Here is a 21,295-nt window from a genome sequence, read left to right as displayed (position 1 = left end):
TGCTGAGAAATCTAATTACAATCTCCTTTCATGGTGAAATCCAATTACAACGTCTCCTACCGTGAAAGCTAATCCTTTAGATACAAAAGGAAACTCAACAAAGTGGTTTCAGACTTGAGGATGTGTCTATGTTCTGACCTCTCTTAAGCAACTATGCAGAAAGGTTGCAGTGACCTTGACCTGCCTTGTTTAGGAACAATGGTCATTCTATTACTACTCCCATTCCCATAAGAAAGAAAAGTATACTCTTATTTGATCCCAGGAGTTTCTAAACTCCTGTCTCAAGGATCTATTAGTTGAGCAAAGCAAATCCTCCATGTACACAGTCTTGATTCCGCAAAATGACTTCTGGAATGTGGAATGTCATGCCAAACAAGAAAAAAAAAAAAATGAAGAGTTTGTAGTCAATATCTTCCTATAATTTTTTCCTTATTTTCATTTCTTTCTTTGGCTGCTCCAACTCTTAGTTGCTGCATGTGGGATCTAGTTCCCTGATGAGAGATCGAACCTGGGCCCTCTGCATTGGGAGTTCAGAGTCTTAACCAATGGATGGACCACTAGAGAAGTCCTTTTCCTAACATCTTTAATGCCCCATGCCACTCTTTCAGCCAACTCATTCCCTTGAGGATAATAAGGAGCTGCCATGCTGCTTGAAAAAGGGTCACCCCAAATTCCTAAAACTTATTTGAGATAAATGGAGACACTTCTCAAGATAGTCATTTATGGAAACACATATTTTACAAATGCCTGGCAAAAGTCTGTAATTGCTGAAACAATGAAACTACCAACCACATTCCAATCACATCATTATTTCTACCACATAATCACTCTAGTCCACTGAATAAGTAAGTGTAAGACCCAGATTTGCAGCCTAGCCCCCCAAATGGGCAATATTTTTAGAAGGAGCATCCAATCAACTTGCAAGTGTTTTTTCAAGGGGTCACTTATTTATTTATTTCCTTTTGGCTCTGATGGGTCTTTATTGCAGTATGCGGGCTTCCCATTGCGGTGGGTTCTCTTGTTGCAGGGCACAGGCCCTAGGGTGTGTGGGCTTCAGTAGTTGCAGCTCCCAGGCTCTGGAGCACAGGCTCAATAGTTGTAGCTCATGGGCTTAGTTGCTTCAAGGGATGAGGGATCTTCCCAGACCAAGGACTGAATTCACGTCTCCCGCATTGGCAGGTGGATTCTTTACCACTGAGCCACCAGGGAAGCTCAACCCATACATTTTTAATTGAGTATGAGCAGAACAAGAACACATAAATACTTTTGTTTTGTTTTGTTCTGTTCTGTTTTATAATAGGGTAAAGTTTACTATGGGCTTCCTGGGTAGCTCAGCTGGTAAAGAATCCACCTGCAATGCAGGAGACTCCGGTTCAATTCCTGGTAGGGAAGCTCTCCTAGAGAAGGGATAGGCTATGCACTCCAGTATTCTTGGACTTCCCTGGTGACTCAGACAGTAAAGAATCCATCTGTGGGAGGCCTGGGTTCAATCCCTGGGTTGGGAAGATCCCCTGGAGCAGGGCATGGCAACCCACTCCAGTATTCTTGCCTGGAGAATCCCCAAGGACAGAGGAACCTGGCAGGCTACCATCCATGTAGAGACTAAAGGGAAAGGAAAAGGGAAGTTGCTCAGTCATGTCCGACTCTTAGCAACCCCATGGACTGCAGCCCACCAAGCTCCTCCATCCATGGGAGTTTCCAGGCAAGAATACTGGAGTGGGTTGCCATTTCCTTCTCCAACGTATGAAAGTAGAAACTGAAAGTGAAGTCGCTCAGTTGTATCCAACTCTTAGAGACCCCGTGGACTGCAGCCTACCAGGCTCCTCCATCCATCGGAGTTTCCAGGCAAGCGAAGTTTACCACAGTTTTATAATACTGCTATGCCCATAGAGTTAATAAATGTAAATGAACAAGGATAAGAATCCCCCATTCAGAGTGACCCTCAATAGCCCCAAAAGTAATGTATTTTTACTTGATTCAAGTTGAGTTACCTAATTATCTGTATAAAATGATAGAGACACACAGGGAAGATGACCTAAAATCTACAGAAGTCAGAATTGATTTTGATTATGGGTCAAAGAAAACCTGTAGCTGGTTTCAAGACATCGTGACTGGTCAGATCTTCATACTGCCTCTCTTGTTGTTGTTGTTTATTCGCTAAGGCGTGTCTGACTCTTGTGACCCCATGGACTGTAACCCTCCAGGATGCTCTGTCCATGGGATTTCCCAGATAAGAATACTGGCGTGGGTTGCCCTTTCCTTCTCCAGGGGATTTTCCTGACCCAGGGATCAAACTTATGTCTCCTGCATTGGCAGGTGGATACTTGACCAGGAAAGTCCCTCATGCTGCACAGTGGAATCATTTTTAACTCTCAAACCATTTGTTCAGTAAATTTCGCAGCCCTTTACTGGGGACCAAACAACTTTGAGCTAAATCTAAATCGACAAACCATTCTGTTGGAATTCACAAGGAGCAAAACGCAGGTGCTGAACCCCAGGTGTCTTCTTTCCTTCTCTTTTCCTTCCTTGCTTCCCGGTTCCAGCACACATAACAGCAGGCTTTTAAGGGGATAGAGATTAAGCTCTTTCTAGGACAACATTTCAATGATTTCTAAAATACAGGCAGATAAAACTACGGGAAGCTTTTGTTTTAAACCAGGAGCTTAGAGCTTTTGGCATAGACCTTGGCATGCCCAGTGGTCTTGCATTAGTATCTTTTTAGGGGGACAGAGAAGTGGAAAGTACCAGCATCAGCTCACCTATAAAAACAGATGATTGATGTCTTCCTGTGATAGGAAAACAATGCAAAGCGATTGATTTCTAAAGTAAATGTTTTCTTATAATTTGAAAAATAACCTGGGTAGAAAGTTGGAGATTACCATGGTCTGAGATCTGGATATGACTAACTTCTTTTCTTTCTCAAAAGGTGACACACAAAATTCCAGCCCATGCTTCTTCTAAATTTGATTCTTTGTTGCTTTCTCTTTCCCAAATCCTGTGTTTAGATGGTGGCCACAGTAAGGTCTGACGTTGTGGTCATGGCTGGAGGTGGCCAACTCACCTCACGCTTCCCAGCATCTTGTTAGAGGGGTTAATATCTCTAGAGATCCATAGCCAGTTATTGAATGCGGTGTGTACTTATCAGTGCCAGGAAACCCAAAATAGCCATTGTCCAAAAACAATTAACAACAGATTCCCTTGTGCAGTATTTTTCATCCAAAATACAATTTTGTTTTAATTTGGCTAAGTAGATTACTCTTGATTGGGCAAATTTCTACCCATTCTGGGACTAATCGTCTAAAACCAGTATTTTTAGAAGTGTTCAGTCAGCCTAAGCTAATGAGTTGTGTTTCCTTTGGTGTGGGAAAGGAAAAGAACAGAGAGACTCATTTACTTCCCAAGTCTCCAGATTAATCCTGGTGTCAGGACATTCTAGAGACTTCATGAAAAGGGAAATGGAAGAGTAAAGAGAAAAATGCCAAGTTCCAACTCAAAACACTCCCAGAGCTAGTTGCCCATATTTCTTTCTAAAAGTCTTCTATTTTATACCACCTTCAAATCCTGTGTGAAATCATTTTAATTGAGTACTAATCACACGTAACATCTTGTAATTTTTTATTGTCTCCAAAGATAAAGACTGATATGTTCCATTTAAAAAGAAATATGTGCACTTGCTAAGATATGTAAGGGAGGAAAAGCTTTTTCCTCTACCCTCTTATGTTAAGTAATTGGGGTCTGCAAATTAAATTGACCAAATACAGATTAATAGGAGAAAAAGTTTATTCCCACATATAGAGAAGCCAACAAAGGTTCAGTTCAGTTCAGTCACTCAGTCAAGTCCAACTCTTTGCAACCCCATGGACTGCAGCACACCAGCCTTGCCTGTCCATCGCCAGCTCCCAGAGTTTACTCAGACTTATGTCCATTGAGGCTGTGATGCCATCCAACTATCAAATCCTCTGCCGTCCCCTTCTCCTCTTGCCTTCAATCTTTCCCAGCATCAGGATCTTTTCCAATGAGTCAGTTCTTTGCATCAGGTGGCCAAAGTATTGGAGTTTCAGCTTCAGCATCGGTTTTTCCAATGAATATTCAGGACTGATTTCCTTTAGGACGGACTGGTTGGATCTCTTTGCAGTCCAAGGGACTCTCAAGAGTCTTCTCCAACCCCACAGTTCAAAAGCATCAATTCTTGGGCACTCAGCCTTCTTCATAGTCCAACTCTCACATCCATACATGACTACTGGAAAAAACATAGCTTTGATGGAGCTTTGTTGGTAAAATAATGTCTCTGCTTTTTCCTTAAGCTGTTAAAGTCTTACCTACCTAACACAGTGGGAGAAAGAAAAGGGAGAGAAACAGCTTCCATTGGAAAAGCAAAAAGGTTTGTTTAGGAAAGACAAATAGTTTTTAGAACAAATGAGATAAGAGTTTGTGATACTTGTCTATAAAGATACAAGTGGTTTTTTGGTCTCCTTCAAAGTCATAGAACTCCCCTGAAGAGGACTAGGTCTTTGTCTCTCTTCTGGGAGTAGAAGCCACACTGAAGAGGGAATTTATATGACCGTTCTCACTTCTCAAATTTTCTGTTTGTAGTTAGACAAGGGAAGCTCTGAGAAGGTTTCTTTTTGCCTCTATTGAATTCCAATGTCTTCATCCTAATAATCTGTATATCAACTCTAGGATTCTAAGTGTGTCCCTATAGCTACTACAGAAAGACTTGAAACAGGGCAGGACAGGGGAGCAGGAGGAAGCTTTGTTGGCAGTGGATCTGAATTATATTTAAACCCATAAATCCCAAATTTGAATCAAAGACTGTGTGGTTTAAAGTCCCAGCAAGGAAATGATGGATCCAGGAAGGAAAACTGAATTTGTGGACTTGAGTGTGTTTCAGTTGTGTCTGACTCTCTGTGACCCCATGGACTGTAGCCTCTCTGCCCATGAGATTTTTCAGGAATAGTGGAATGGGTTGCCATTCCCTTCTCCAGGGAATTTGAGAAGAGTGAAATTAAGGGGTTACTAAGGAGTGAGCAGGGCATAGCGAAGTCACAAGGGGTTGCAGGAATAGACTAAGAAGAGCTAAACTTGTATGAAGCAGGGAGAGGAAGACTTTTTGAACTCAGAAAATGCTGGGTGGAGAAGGACACTGATCTTCAGGTGAGGGACATAGTCACCAAGAGGGTGCTGAGAATATATGTTCCCTGATTTTACTCTCCTCCTTCCCTCCAATCTCTCCTGACAATGCACCCCATTGGCTGAACCCAACAGAAACCATCCATCATGCAAGAAAACCTGCTGATGCAGTTCACACAGGCCCTGGGGCAGCTCAGGATGGAGAACGCTGGAGAGTGGGTGTGGAATGACTCTAAGATGTGCGGATGTTCAGAAGAACAAAATCTCTTCCCAACGTGGGAAAGGCAGAATGCACAGCTCTGTAGACCAGCTGTGTCTTCTCCTTGCTTGAAAGAATTTTCTAGAACGTCCCCTCTGACAGCATAAATAAGCCTAGGGTTTTCACCCTATTTTCAAAGAACTCCCCAAACCCCAGCCACGAAATCCATTAGGGTTTACTGTATCTGCGGCTTTCACAGAAGGCAGATAAGGAGTAACATTTCACCACTGGGGTGGGCAGTTCTCTGATTCAGCATGTTGGCCGCGTGAGAAGCCACTGTGGGCATGAACTGAATTCTGAAGGGACTTCTGCTTGGAGTGAGTGTTTTCATTAGCAGTTCTCAAAACTGCTCCTCAAAGCCCATCATTGTTCCCCAACACCATGAGAATGAGGTTACTTGGAACTGTTCTTAGGTATGACTTGCTGTTTTTCTTGATCCTGGAAAAGAACAACCCCAGTGAATGATTCTTGGTACATTCACAGAGCCAAAAGCACTTGAAATTCTTTTCCCAACTAGCTGAACTCAACAACGGACTTACTCTGTTAACAAAAGAGCAGAGACAATTTCCATTGAATCCAAAGAGATATTATGTGCTGGTAGAGTTTAACTAATAAGGAAAATTCAAATAAGAGCAGTCAAAGGAGAAAGCTAAGAACCTGGCATTGAGAAAAAAGACATTCCAAGGAGGTTGAGAACAAAATAACTTATGGGGTTGAGAGAGGAACTAAACACCGGCAAAGAATAGGACTAATGTAACTGATCACTTCAGGGGCTAGGTCGGCTTTGAAAGGTGACTCTGACGAGTCACCAGCAAATCACTTAGATATTAATTCTGTAATTGACAAGTGCCACAGGCCTTTAGGTGAGCCATACTCAGGAGTGGATTCAGAACTTGCAAACCAGAAGTTGACATAACGTGTGGGAACTTCTTTTTTAAAAATAGAAAAATCGAAAGTGGCATAGGCTTTTGTAAGAAGCCTGTACAAGTAGGAAGCCCTGGAATTTGAGCTTCTTGGCTTTGTGGCACATCCACCTCTGACCGTACTCAGAAGTCTGTGCCTCAAAGGATATGCAAGAAAAGGGAAAGGAATGAATAAATGTAAGTATGAGAAACCCCCGCATTCACAGAGAAAGAGGAAATTGACAAATAACGGAATATGATTTGAGGAAAGAAAAATAAATACGGCCCAAGTCATTTCTTCCCTACACCCCAGGGCAGGGAGGGGTGGTGATTTTCCAGAGGACTGTCAAATGCCTCAGGAGAACAGAGCACTGCCTCCAGGAGTCCATCCCATACAAAGCTGTGAAATGAGACCAAGGTTGCTCCATGTTTAAAGAATCCACCTCCCAATGCAGGAGATGCTGGTTCAATCCTTGGGTCGGGACATCCCCTGGAGGAGGAAGTGACAACCCACTCCAGTATTCTTGCCTGGAAAATCCCATGGAGAGATGAGCCTGGCAGACAGTCCACGGGGTCGCAGAGTCGGGCATAACTTAGCAGCTGAGCATGCACACATGGGATTAGTGGGTAGCAAAGTAAGATAAGGAACTCTGAAAGGAATGATGAAGAGATGTCGAAACAGGGTTATCGCACAGTTTTGCCTAAAATAAGTCTGTAGGGATCCTCTAAATATAGTTAAAGTAATCCCTCAATTACACACTACAGGATGGAAAGAATGTACTAATTTCTCCTGAGCTAGAAAGAGAGAGATCCTTGAGAAGGTCAAAGCCACCCCTTTGGAAATTCTTGCATCTTTTGGCTTGCATGCTCCTCATTCACAACTGGACACAGTGGTCAGAAGGATGTGCAGGAAGCTCTCATGGAATGGATGGATGGATGTATGGATTCTCTATGAAGTAGAAGTGAGGTGACAAGTGGGAATACATGAATGATGCATGAGTGAAATATTTATGATAGTCCTGGCACATAGTAAAATCTCAAAAAAGATACGCCATCACATCAGTTACTTTATTAACCAGCCAAGAATGAGAACCTATGTTTTCAATAAAATAATACATTCTTGAATATAAGTGATTCTACTTCTAAAGAATATTTCACTCAAGATATTTAATGCCCATGCCAATTCTTCATTGCTGCTTACAAACTGTGACTTTCAAATAATACTTATTGCACAATTTCTCAAGATTTTGTGGGTTAGGAGTCTGGGCAGGTCACTCAGGGGTGCTGAGTTGGCAGGTGAGCCACTCTGCAGGGCCCACAGCGGCTCCACTCAGACACACTGTGCCTTTGCAAGCTTTGAAAGCTGGGGTCAGCAGGGATCATTGAACAGTGTGTACAGTAGGGTGACAGTCTCTTACAAAATGGCTTGGAACTCCCAAAGCAAAATGTTCTGAGAGATTCGGGTCAAAATTCCAAGGCTTCTTATGAGCTAACCTCCAAAGTCCCAGGACATCACTTCCACTTCAATCATGTGGTCAAGTAAGCCACTAAAGGCAGTCCAGATTCAAGGGGAGAATTTGACTTCACTTCTCAATGGAAGATGCAGCAAAAAATTTACAGTCATCATTATTATACCATATGCTTATACATATTAAATGAAAAATGTTAGAAATTGTCTCAAGACAACTACTCACATGAATTAGAATAGAGTTGACATTGGTGGGTATTTAGTTCTTAATGGAAGACCTGTTTGTGCCATATCAATGTTTCATATGTATATTTGTTTTGGTGGTCTATGGGCCAGCCAGAAGACCTCCAGGCATTTGAAATTTCAAATCCTGGGCTTCTGCAGAAAGGCTATACTTATAAAACAGAGTCTAGCAGTCATCTTGTAAAACCCCAGAGGAGTTTTCCTACAAATTTGGTAATAAGACACTTTGTTTCTAAGAGACGGAAAAGGCTCTCCTTGAATTACCCTACCATCTTTCATCTTTAACCTCTGTATTCCCACGGGGGGTGGTGGGGGAATGGGACAAAGGGAAGGAAATAATAACTTAAGGGAATTCCCTGGTGGTGCAATGATTAGGACTCCATGCTTTCACTGCTAAGAGCCTAAGTTCAATCCTTGGTTGGAAAGCTAAGGTCCTGCAAGTCAGGGGGCACAGCCAAGAAAAAATAATGATAATAATTTAAGAACTCCAAGTAAAAGGATGAATCAAAGTTTCTGTGCATTATTACATATTACAGTTATTAAGCCATCTTTATCCTTATGAATATTTCAATGAAATGATATCTTTTTTCATTTTTATAGTTAGTAAAATTGTCAAATGACTAGTTGATCACATTTGAATCTCAAAACAACCCAAAGAGATAAAAAGGAAAACTATTATCGTTTTTCCTGGTTTGTAGATGAAGAAGACAGTGACTTGACCAAAGTCTCTGGCCTAGTAAAAAATATATAGTTCAGGTCAGGGGACTTTCCTAGTGGTCCAGTGGCTAAGACACTGCTCTCCCAGTGCTGGAGTCCCAGGTTCAATCCCTGGTCAGGGAACTAGATCCCACATGTCTCAACTAAGACCCAGCACAGAGCCAAAAACATAAATAAATGTTTTTTAAAATTTATATAGTTCAGGTCTAGACTTAGATCTTCCAGTTCCATACTATGCTTAAATTCCAGGGCTCGTTACTTTCAGCTATGCTGCTGCCTTTGAATAAATTCATACATTTGGGCAAAATGACATTTATCTAATTTCATATAAACACTGAATATTTAAGTCTTCAAGAATAATAACTCTATATTCAAAATTTTTTCTCACTCCTGCATTTTTATACAGTTTTATTTGCGCTTTCTGCAAAAATAACAATTTGTATTCTGTAGAGTGCACACCAAATTTGAATGTCTCAAAATATGACTTTTTACTTACCCAAGAATAAATGGTATTCATCATACTTAGCAAGAACATCATGGGTTTCATTTTCAAAGTATGTTGCAAGCATCAGCTGATTAAACCTTCTGTAGTCTCCAGTCTGACAGATGTTTTAAAAAACCTCTCATTTCCCAGAAAAGTTCTCCACTCTGTCTTATTTACACAAATCAGTAAATTTGTTCAGTTCTTAAAATAAGAAGCAAAAGGCTGTGAAATTATTTTTGATCAATATATCGCAAATACAATTAGCTTCGTGAGACGAAAATGCCCAGTGACTAATCTGAAGGTCAAAGTGGAACACAGCAAGGGAACTCGAGGCCTTTTGCTTTCTAGATACTGGACTATTCCACAAAGCTCTGTCTTTAAAAATACAACACAGGCATCTGCTTTACAATTAAAACTTAAGGTGCTTTCCTGGTTGGGTCATTCTAAATGACATAACCATAGTCTTCCTTTAAATTTTGTTTTTAATTTCAGGTGGAAATAAACATGAGACCCCTAAAAAATAGTTCCATCCTGGGACACAGTAAAGAATCAGGGACCATGCAAGAAAGGTTGGGGTGGACTCCCCAAAAGCCTGCACAGCTGACCACTGAAGCTCATACAACAAGCTCATCCTGCCTTCATATGTCTTCTCCACAGCTGTGCCAAGATTCTCAGCATTCTATAGTTCACTTGAGATAAGGCGAATGTGAAAATAGCTCTTAACTAAGACTAGAAAGACACTAACTTGCAAATTTTATCTCCTACTGATGGATTAGATGTATGTGCAAAACTAGAATTTAAATGTGTGGAATATAGAGCAAGTGAGTTGGTTTTACTGAGAGAACCAAATGTGAACATATTCTGGAATTAGGACTCCTGGGCAGCTTGAAATCCACAAGGGGAAGAAGACTTGAAAAGAGGGAAGAGAAAAAGTAAGGAACACTGAAGGCTGATTTCTCTTATACCACACAAAATAAAGGGCTTCCCTGATAGCTCAGTCAGTCAGGAATCCACCTGCAATGCTGGAGACCTCGGTTTTATTCCTGGGTGGGAAAAATTCCCTGGAGAAGGGATAGGCTACCTACTCCAGCATTCTTGGGCTTCCCTTGTGGCTCAACTGGTAAAGAATCCGCCCACAACGTGGGAGACCTGGGTTTGATCCCTGGATTGGGAAGATCCCCTGGAGAAGGGAATAGCTACCCATTTCAGTATTCCGGCCTGGAGAATTCCATGGACTGTATAGTCCATGGGGTCTCAAAGAGTCAGATACTACTTGAGCGACTTTCACGTTCACACTAAATATGAGCCATAATGGCTATAATGGTACTATTATTATGGGATTTTTTTTTTTTTTTTGCTTACTGGAACTTTGTTGCTGTGCACGAGCTCCGTAGCTATGGCACCGGGACTTAGATGAGACATAAGAGATCTTAGTTCCCCGACCATGGATTAAACCAGGCCCTTTGTATTGGGAGCATGGACTCAGCCCGTGCACAACAGGGAAGTGGTCCCTATAATGATAATCTTGATGACAAGCACCAGACAGAGCAATAGAAATAATACTCATTTACACATATATCTTTCAAGTTTACAAAGAGCTTCCCCGCCTCCATGGTGCCCTTTGACACTGGATTTGTTATTCCCATTCTGTAGATGAAGTTTGGCAAGATTCAATAATTTGCTCAAAGTAGTATTTAGTACTTGGCAGAGCCAAGGCCCAACGCCAGACTTTGGATTTCTATTCTGCAGCCTATTCTGTGAAACCGTGTGAGAACCCTGGACTTGGAGTCCAGAGTGCCATGTTCTAGTCCTTGCTCCTGCTGCTGCTGCTAAGTCGCTTCAGTCGTGTCCGACTCTGTGCGACCCCATAGACGGCAGCCCACCAGGCTCCCCCGTCCCTGGGATTCTCCAGGCAAGAACACTAGTCCTTACTTACCTCTTAAGCCTTTACATGTGTGCTGAGTCACACAGTCGTGTCCGATTCTTTGTGACCCCACGGACTGCAGCCCACCAGGTTCCTCTGTCCTTGGGATTCTCCAGACAAGAATACTGGAGTAGGTTGCCATTCCCTTCTCCAGGAAATCTTGCTGACCCAGGGATTGAACCCGGGTCTCCAGAATTGCAGGCAGATTCCTTACCATTTGAGGCACCCGGGATATATATAGCCAAATAAGTTAGATATTTCAAGCTTCTGTTTCTTTCTTTCTTTCTTTCTTTCTTTTTTTTTTTTGGTCACACCATGCTGCATGTGGGATGTTAGCTTCCCAACCAATGACAGAAACCATGCCCCCTGCAGTGGAAGGGCAGAGTCCTAACCATTGGACCGCCAAGGAATTCCCAAGCTTCTGTTTCTTTAGAGTTAAATGTTATCTCTCCTCCTTTCCTTATTGGATAAAATGAGACAGTATGCAAGAAAATATTTTACATGCTATGAAATGCTATATGAATGTGAGGAAGGTGTAAATACATCCAACTTAATGAACTGATATTTCTAGGCGCCTTACCTCAACAGATCCCTACAATTAAGCTTTCCTCCCTTTTGTCTGGAAGAACAAAGAATCTCTCCTCTTCTAAGTAGTATCAAAGGCTTCAGTTCAGTTCAGTTGCTCGGTCGTATCCGACTCTTTGTGACCCCATGGACTGCAGCACACCAGGCCTCCTTGTCTATCACCAACTCCTGGAGTTTACCCAAACTCATGTCCATTAAGTCGGTGATGCCATCCAACCATCTCATCCTCTGTCATTACTGAGCAAATATTTATCAAGGGCTTACTGACATTTTATCATCTTACTTAATCTCCATCATCACTTTACAAATGAAGAACTGAGGTTTCAAAAAAGCTGAATAATTTACATAAGATTAAACAAAGCCCAGAAGGTCCCCTTTCAGAGCCTATGCTTTTAATCACTGAGCAATACTGCCTTCCCAAGGACTGAGGCAGCTTCTCTGTTTTTCCCCCATTTTCATTATCTATTACTGCATAACAATCCACCCCAAAATCAAATGGCTTCAACCCGATCCCCTTATTTGCACATGATTCCACAGTCCATCCTGAGCTCACCTGGGTCGTTCCTCTGTTGACTTTGTCTAGAGTCACTCCGGAGGCTTCAGCCAGCTGGGAGCTCTGCTGGGGCTGAACCTCCCACAGGCTCTCATCCTCCAGACTCTTTTTCGTGTGGCCACTTACTGGTCAGCAGTCTGGACTGGCCTCCAGTCCAGGCCTTTTTGCATCACGGCAGATGGCTTCCACAGGACGACAAATCCCACTGCGTAAGTGCTGCCCAGGCCTCTGCGGTCATCATCCTGGCTGATGTCACATTGACCAAGGTAGTCACAAGGCCAGGGGCAAAATCGCAGTGTATGAAACCCAGGAGGTGCGGTTCACTGGAGGTCATCGTGTTTACCACAGCTCCTGTCTTCCCACCTACCTTCTCATTCATTACTTATGCCTTCCCCTCTGCAAAGAAAATGCTTGGATGACCACGTAGGTGTCCGACCCTCTGTGACCCCATGGACTGTAGCCTGCCAGGCTCCTCTTTCCATGGGATTCTCCAGGCAAGAACACTGGAGTGGGTTGCCGTGCCCTCCTCCTGGGTCAGGAAGATCCAGAGATCGAACCCGCATCTTTTAGTCTCCTGCATTGGCAGGCGGGTTCTTCACCGCTAGTACCACCTGAGATATGGATCAGCATATTAGAATACAAATAAACATTTCCTGTGCCTGCACTTTCCCCTCTAGCTAACATCTTACTCTCCTTCCTTTCATAGCCAGCTATCTTTTATTATTATTATTATTGATTAATTGATTTGGCTGTGCTGAGTCTTAGTTGTGATATGTGGGATCTTCAGTCTTTTTTGAGGCACACAGGATCTTTAGTTGTGGGATGTGAACTCTTAGGTGAGGCATGTGGGATCTAATTACCTGACCAGAGATCAAATCCCGGCCCCCTGCATTGGGAGCAGAATCTCAGCCACTAGACCACCAGGAAAGTCCCTCCCCGCCAACTGTCTAAAGAGTGGCCTACACTCACTGTCTTCACTCCATTGCTGTCTATTTACTCCCCAGTTACTGAAGACGCCTCCACTGACACTATCACACCAAAACCACCTCCTCTTCTTCAACTCTCCACTAACCTCTGCATTTCCAAAGGGAAGGATAATCCTTAGCCGTGTTTACTCTGACCTCTCAGTAACATTCAACACTTTCTTTTTCTTACGTGGCGCTCCTGTCTCATCATTTGTATCTTTCGTCTTCCCATCCCCCAACAGCACCTAATGATCTACACTAACCAGTGTGCTGGCTCCTGCCCTCTGTTCTATTCACTGTATGAAAAGTAAGCTTTTCATGTTCACTTCCAGATCCGTTTATCTAAGTATGTGGAAGTCTCAGTTGCTCAGTCGTGTCTGACTCTTTGCAACCCCATAGACTGTAGCCCACCAGGCTCCTCTGTGCATGGAATTCCCCAGGCAAGAATACTGGAGTGGGTAACCATTCCCTTCTCCAGGGCCTGGAACCCAGGTCTCCCACATTGTGGCAGGCCATCTCTTTACCATCTGAGCCCCCAGGGAAGCTGCTTATCTAAGTATCAGTTCAGTTTAGTTCGGTCGCTCAGTCGTGTCTGAGCCTTTGCGACGCCATGAATCGCAGCAAGCATCACCAACTCCTGGAGTTCACTCAGACTCACGTCCATCAAGTCAGTGATGCCATCCAGCCATCTCATCCTTTGTCGTCCCCTTCTCCTCCTGCCCCCAATCCCTCCCAGCATCAGAGTCTTTTCCAATGAGTCAGCTCTTCGCATGACGTGGCCAAAGTACTGGAGTTTCAGCTTTAGCATCATTCCTTCCAAAGAAATCCCAGGGTTGATCTCCTTCAGAATGGACTGGTTGGATCTCCTTGCAGTCCAAGGGACTCGCAAGAGTCTTCTCCAACACCACAGTTCAAAAGCATCAATTCTTCAGCACTCAGCTTTCTTCACAGTCCAACTCTCACATCTATACGTGACCACAGGAAAAACCATAGCCTTGACTAGATAGACCTTAGTCGGCAAAGTAATGTCTCTGCTTTTGAATATGCTATCTAGGTTGCTCATAACTTTTCTTCCAAGGAGTAAGTATCTTTTAATTTCATGGCTGCAATCACCATCTGCTGTGATTTTGGAGCCCCCCAAAATAAAGTCTGACACTGTTTCCACTGTTTCCTCATCTATTTCCCATGAAGTGATGGGACGAGATGCCATGATCTTAGTTTTCTGAATGTTGAGCTTTAAGCCAACTTTTTCACTCTCTGCTTTCACTTTTATCAGGAGGCTTTTTAGTTCCTCTTCACTTTCTGCCATATATCTCTACTCAAATTCAACAAGTTCAAAACTAATTCATCATCTTTCTTCTAAAACTCTTATAATCCCTTGTCTTAGTATTAACACTACTGTGTACCCAGTGGCCCAAATTAGAAATATAATAGCCCAACCCTCTTCCTTCTCTTCTTTCCACAGTATACAATTTGTCATTAAGTCCTACCTGTTCTGCTTTTAAATATTTCTCAAAACTATCCACCAGTATACCAGCAAATGTTCAACAACCATTTTTTTGCAGGGAGATGGTGGAATTAGGTAGCATTTGAAGATTTCCATGGTGTAATTCTCCCGCCATGGTTGATTTCAAGCTACTAGTGTGACATCACTGAACAGACTTGGGAAGAGAAGTGCATTACCACACATTATATAGTATTTCCACCTACAGATACAACAGGCATAAATAACCTTAAGAAAATAAGTGGTAAAGTAGTAAAAATAAGTATAAAGGGGTGACTTTTGAGTATTTCTTTTGTTTTTAACATAATTAAGTTGTAAGTGTATATAATTTAATTTTCAATGATGGCTTTGTTTAATAGCCAGCTCACAAAATTCCTGGAAAGTTAGCAACTGGCTCCCATGAACCAGGACAAGCTGGATCTGTCTCTTTGTTTTCCATTCTCAAAACCAGAGGCAAAATTTAAGGCTCTGACCATCTCTCATCTTGATATTGCAATTTCCTCCTGGTAAGTCTTTCTACTCATCTGTCCCACACATGATTGTACCAAGGATCCTTTCTAACATTCAGATGTGATTATATCACTCCCCCACTTACAATCAGTCATTGAGGCCCCATAGTTTTTCAGCTGGAATTTAAAATTCCTAGTTTAACACACAAAGACTTGCCTTGTTTTGAGCCTTCTCTCCCTCCGCTTCACCCACTAACACCCTAGGAACACAAACACACTGTCTTATGACTCTGGACCATTACCCATGCTGTTTGCATCCTCAGACGGCCCTTCTGTCTTTCATACAGCTAACTAGTACTGACTGGTTTTTCAAATCTCAGGTCAAAAACTTCCTCTTCCTAAAGCCTTTCTATACAGGAGCAGTAGACTGTAATGGTTAAGAACACAGACATAAAAGCAAATTCCTAGGTCTCAAACACTGGTTCTGCCACTTAGCTGAGTAACCTTGAACGCATTACTTAACCTTAATTTCCTTACTAATAAAATGATGAAAATCAAGTGTTAGGTAGTAGAATTATTTAAAAGATTCAAAGAGCTAGTATATGCAAAAGCCTTAGAATGGTACCTAAAATTTAAGCCCTTAAGACTCAGTAAATGTTAGCAATGTGTGTGTGTGCTAAGTTGCTTCAGTCTTGTCTGACTCTGTATAGCCTGCCAGACTCCTCTGACCATGGGGTTCTCCAGGCAAGAATCCTGGAGTGGGATGCCGTTTCCTTCTCCAGGGGATCTTCCTGACCCAGGGATCAAACCTATGTCTCTTATATCTCTTGCATTGGCAGGTGGGGTCTTTACCACTTAGCAACACCTGGGAAAACAATGTTAGCGTTAAAACTACCTAATTGTAAATGCTTCTTATCTGTATTTCCACTGCATCATGCACACACTCATCACATTATACTAAATCATCGATTTACTTGATACCTTCCTTTGTAACTCTTCAGGCAGGAACCAGGTGGCCCTGTGCTTAGGCAGAGTCTAGTAAGAGCTCAATAAATGAGTAAAAGAGTGATTGAGTAATAGTGAAAGAGTGATTGAGTTGGCTCTGGCCAACTGGACACATATTTCGTTTTTACTCATTTGGTTTCATTAGATTTGAGAAAGTGAAGGGAATTTGTGAGATCCTGTGATCAAATCAAAGGGAAACATGTTCTCAAATGTAATTACCTATATATACTGCTATTAAAACTAAAATCAGAAGGAAATTAGCCTTAAAACCCACAATATTTTTGCTGATTCATTCTGCTTTTGTGTTGCTACCATTTTAAAGAAGAGTGGTTAACAGTCTCAGCCTAATTCCGTCATTACTTGTGATGAACGTAGGAAAGACTCCTGGAGTTAAAGGGAGCTTTGGTCAATGTGTGGGCAAAAGGACTTTATATGTTCCACTGGAAAATTCTTCTGACCTCACGGCAAAACTTAGATTATATTATTTTCTGAGGTTCTACACTGTTGTCCAAGAATTGCTATTTGACTTTTACGGAAAATGAAAAACGCAAAAAGATGAATCAAGCACTTCTTAGGCATCAGCCATTTATACAAATACTATTTCTTCTTCTTTTTCTTTCTTTCTTTTTAATTGAAGGAATCACAATACTGTGTTGGTTTCTGCCATACATCAACATGAATCAGCCATAGGTATACTTTGAGCCTCCCCATTGAGCCTCCCTCCCACCTCCCACCAATACTATTTCTTCTAATCTTCACAGAACTGAATTAGATGTTGTACTAGGGTTCTCCAGGGTGGTGGTGGAGGTGGGGGGGATATATATGTTTATGTGTACAGACAAGAGAGAATGATTGCGTGTAAGAAATTGGCTCATTCAATTATAGATACTGGTAAAGTTCTGTGATTTGCCTTCACAAGTTAGAGACCCAGTAAGCATGGTGATCCCAGTTAACTCTGCAGCTCTAGTCTGAAGGCCTGAGCAACAGGGGCCCTGATGAGTGTATGTTACATCCAGAGAGCATCCATCCAGACCAGTGTTCCCGCTCAAACGGTGAGGCTGAGGAAGCAAATTCTCACTTATTCCAACATTTTGTTCTATGCAGGTCCTCACCAGATTGGATGAAATCCAATCAGCTTTATGCAGTTGACTGATTCAAATGCTAATCTCTTCAGAAACGCACTCACAAATGCACCTAGAAAAAATGTTTAACCAGACACCTGGGCATCCCACAGGCCAGTCAAGTTGTCACGTAAAATTAACCATCACATAGCCAACAGAGACCTACCAGGAACTCTGCTCAGTGTTATGTGGCAGTGTGGATGGAAGAGAGTTTGGGGAAGAATGGGTACATGTATGTATATGGCTGAGTCCCTTCACTGTCCGCCTGAAATTGTCACAACATTGTTAATTGGATATATAACAATACAAAATTTAAAAATTAAAAAAATAAAATAAAATTAACTATCACAGGTGTTATCCCCATTTTCAGATGGGGAATCTGAGGCTCAGAGGGTTAAGTAACTTGCCAAAGATTCCACGGATGGCAAATGTGGGTTCACGTTCAACATCGTCTGTGTTTCTAATCCCAAAGTACCATGTTCCTTCTACTAAGCCAGTAGTTCCAAATCAGGTGAGTTTGCCCTCCAGGGTGACTTGGCAATGTCTAGAAACATTGTTGGTTGTTGTAACTGGTGGGGATTAGGGGACTTGCTACTGACATGTAGTGGGTAGAAGTCAGTGATGCTACAAACATCCTATGATGCACAGGACAGCCTCCACCACTAAGAATTATCCCACCCCAAATGTTAATGGTGCCAAGATAAAGAGACCTTGTGCTAAACCATACTATTTTATATTTAAACAGTTTTCTAAAACAGTAGAAAAATAATAGGCTGATCTAAAACATAGATGATTCAGTTCAGTTCAGTTCTGTTGCTCAGTCATGTCCGACTCTTTGCGGCCCCATGAATCGCAGCACTCCAGGCCTCCCTGTTCATCACAAACTCCCGGAGTTCACTCAAACTCATGTCCACAGAGTCGGTGATGCCATCCAGCCATCTCATCCTCTGTCGTCCCCTTCTCCTCCTGCCCCCAATCCCTCCCAGCATCAGAGTCTTTTCCAATGAGTCAACTCTTCACATGAGGTGGCCAAAGTATTGGAGTTTCAGCCTCAGCATCAGTCCTTCCAATGAACACCCAGGGCTAATCTCCTTTAGGATGGACTGGTTAGATCTCCTTACAGTTCAAGGGACTCTCAAGAGTCTTCTCCAACACCACACTTCAAAAGCATCAATTCTTCAATGCTCACCTTTTTTCACAGTCCAACTCTCACATCCATACATGACCACTGGAAAAACCATAGCCTTGACTAGATGGACCTTTGTTGGCAAAGTAATATCTCTGCTTTTCAATATGCCATCTAGGTTGGTCATAACTTTCCTTCCAAGGAGTAAGTCTCTTTCAATTTCATGGCTGCAGTCACCATCTGCAGTGATTTGGGAGCCCCAAAAAGTAAAGTCTGTCACTGTTTCCCCATCTATTTCCCATGAAGTGATGGGACCAGATGCCATGATCTTCGTTTTCTGAATGTTGAGCTTTAAGCCAACTTTTTCACTCTCCACTTTCATTTTCAGCAAGAGGCTTTTTAGTTCCTCTTCACTTTCTGCCATAAGGGTGGTGTCATCTGTATATCTGAGGTTATTGATATTTCTCCCAGCAATCTTGATTCCAGCTTGTGCTTCTTCCAGCCCAGCGTTTCTCATGATGTACTCTGCATAGAAGTTAAAAAAGCAGGGTGACAATATACAGCCTTGACATACTCCTTTTCCTATTTGGAACCAGTCTGTTGTTCCATGTCCAGTTCTAACTGTTGCTTCCTGACCTGCATATAGGTTTCTCAAAAGGCAGGTCGGGTGGTCTGATATTCCCCTCTCTTTCAGAATTTTCCACAGTTTATTGTGGTCCACACAGTCAAAGGCTTTGGCATAGTCAATAAAGGAGAAATAGATGTTTTTCTGGAACTCTCTTGCTTTTTCCATGATCCAGCAGATGTTGGCAATTTGATCTCTGGTTCCTCTGCCTTTTCTAAAGCCAGCTTGAATATCTGGAAGTTCACGGTTCACGTACTGCTGAAGCCGGGCTTGCAGAATTTTGAGCATTACTTTACTAGCATGTGAGATGACTAAAGCTCCATAAATTTAATAAATATTGATGGAATGAGTGAGTTAATATTAAATTCTAGACTAAGATTTTAATAGCTTCACCTGCCTTTGAAAATTTAGGAAGAGTAAGTGATGGGTTCATGAGAAATTATTTTTAAAAGGGAGTCAGTTTCTAGATCCAGACAAAAGCAAAATATTGTTCAAGAAAAGAAATTTTAAAATGATTCAACACAAGAAATTACTGTTTTGCTCAGTTGTGAAGAATATTTACATTGTCATAATGTTAAATAATGTTTTAAACAGAAATTGTGATACAACTACTTTAGGAAGAGGGGGAAAAAGGAGAAGAGTATTGTGTATATGTGTGCACGTATGTTGTGTGTGTGTGTGTGTGTGAAATGATAGCTGATATAGTATTAAATCAGTTGGATAATGTTTAATATTAATACATTTTTAAATACCCACTTAAGCATTTTTAAAAAATATGAGTAACAGAAGAAACTTCTTCCTTTCCTTAAAACATCAAAGTATTTTTTAAGCTCTAGGGATGCATTTGTACATAAAACTATGATTGTAAGAAAAATCATCTAAAACAGTCATCTCCCATTTGTAAAACTCTGCACTGAATGTGTGTTTCTCCAAAACCAAGAAGCAGTTTGTTGAATCCAAACCTAACACACTGTATTACTTCACTTTGTGACTTTTACGTTCACTGTGAACACTTACAAACCTTCAGATCTAAGATCTGCATACGCCTCCAATTAAGGAAGCACAATCATCAACAGAGACAAGTTCTGCCAAACACAGCCAGGCCAGAAAATCCAGGAGCATTCTCACTGGGACACGATTGGGTAAAAACTGTCATGAATCTGTCTTTTCAGACACGTTAATCCACAAAGACAAGTGCCTTTAAATACAAAGGACAGTATCAAGCTCAGTATTTGCTAAGCAGAGTATCTTTTAACTTCTTACAAAGAAACTTTTACCCATGACTGTTAATTATCTTCTTGATTTACAGGTCTAGAACAATGAAGACTGTCATTTTTTTCCTATGCATTTTGGGAACTGCAGGTGCTATTCCGGTAACTGTCCTTTTCTCTGTTGTTACTTAAATCTCTCCCTCCTGACATTCAGTTTAGGAATCCTCCATTAAAAAAAAAAAATGTTCTTGAGATTGTGCTATTTACTTAGTAATGTGTTAATCATATCACTTGATTTTATAAAGCCCTAAACTGTTAAGAAATAAACAGATCAGGGACAGCCCCAACCAAAAAATAAATAAGTAAATAAAAGTGTTCTTATATAACAGTTTAAAATTCTTTTATAATTTTAATCATATTCTTTTTCTCATGCAGGGAATGAATGACTAGTTAAAATGAAATACGGCACTTTTTCAAAATAAATTTCTTCAAGAACTATCAGGCTCTACAAATATAAATATAAGTGAAACTGTTTGCTAACAGTCTATTAGCCAAATACCAAAGAGAAAAGGAAGAAATAAATTCTCCTATGGAAGTTCACCATACTAATATGAGAAATCTAAGAAATCAGTTTGAGAAATCTTGGAGCAAATACCCACCCTCTCCAGCAGTATTTTCTGCAAGATCAATACATCCTGACTGAGAAATTCTGAGTCTATAATAAAAACAGGAACCAAGAGGTTAGGCACAGGAAAATGATATAAATTAATCAGATCCTAACTTATCCTTGGAGGTACATCCAAGCAAGCATGCTGAAAGCAGACAGGACTAAAACATTCTTTTCTTCACACCCAGATATACTGGCCCCAGCATTCACCCTGTAATAAATCAGCCTCATAGAAATCAGATCATTTGAGACTGTGTCAGCAGCCTCAAAATACCTGAAAGCTGTCTTTGTTTCTTCGTTTGATTATAGCTTGGATGATCATTTGGCTGTCTCCCAAGAGATCTATATCATCCTTAA

The 21,295-nt window shown here is 41.5% G+C and overlaps 1 protein-coding gene across 1 annotated transcript in view; it reads left to right on the top strand.

Annotated features, from left to right (window-relative positions):
- Positions 1-21,295, top strand: part of SPARCL1 (SPARC like 1) — a 51,685-nt gene that overhangs the window by 9,354 nt on the left and 21,036 nt on the right. The window contains exon 2 of the mRNA XM_069594683.1: positions 20,370-20,433. Coding sequence (XP_069450784.1) covers positions 20,380-20,433 — 54 coding nt within the window. The 5' untranslated portion in view covers positions 20,370-20,379. The remainder of the gene's footprint in view (positions 1-20,369; positions 20,434-21,295) is intronic.

Source organism: Ovis canadensis, chromosome 6 (assembly GCF_042477335.2).
Source record: "Ovis canadensis isolate MfBH-ARS-UI-01 breed Bighorn chromosome 6, ARS-UI_OviCan_v2, whole genome shotgun sequence".
NCBI classification, from domain to species: domain Eukaryota; kingdom Metazoa; phylum Chordata; class Mammalia; order Artiodactyla; family Bovidae; genus Ovis; species Ovis canadensis.
The sequence above is the reverse complement of the archived record's forward strand: the minus strand, read 5'-3'. Positions and strand labels throughout refer to the sequence as shown.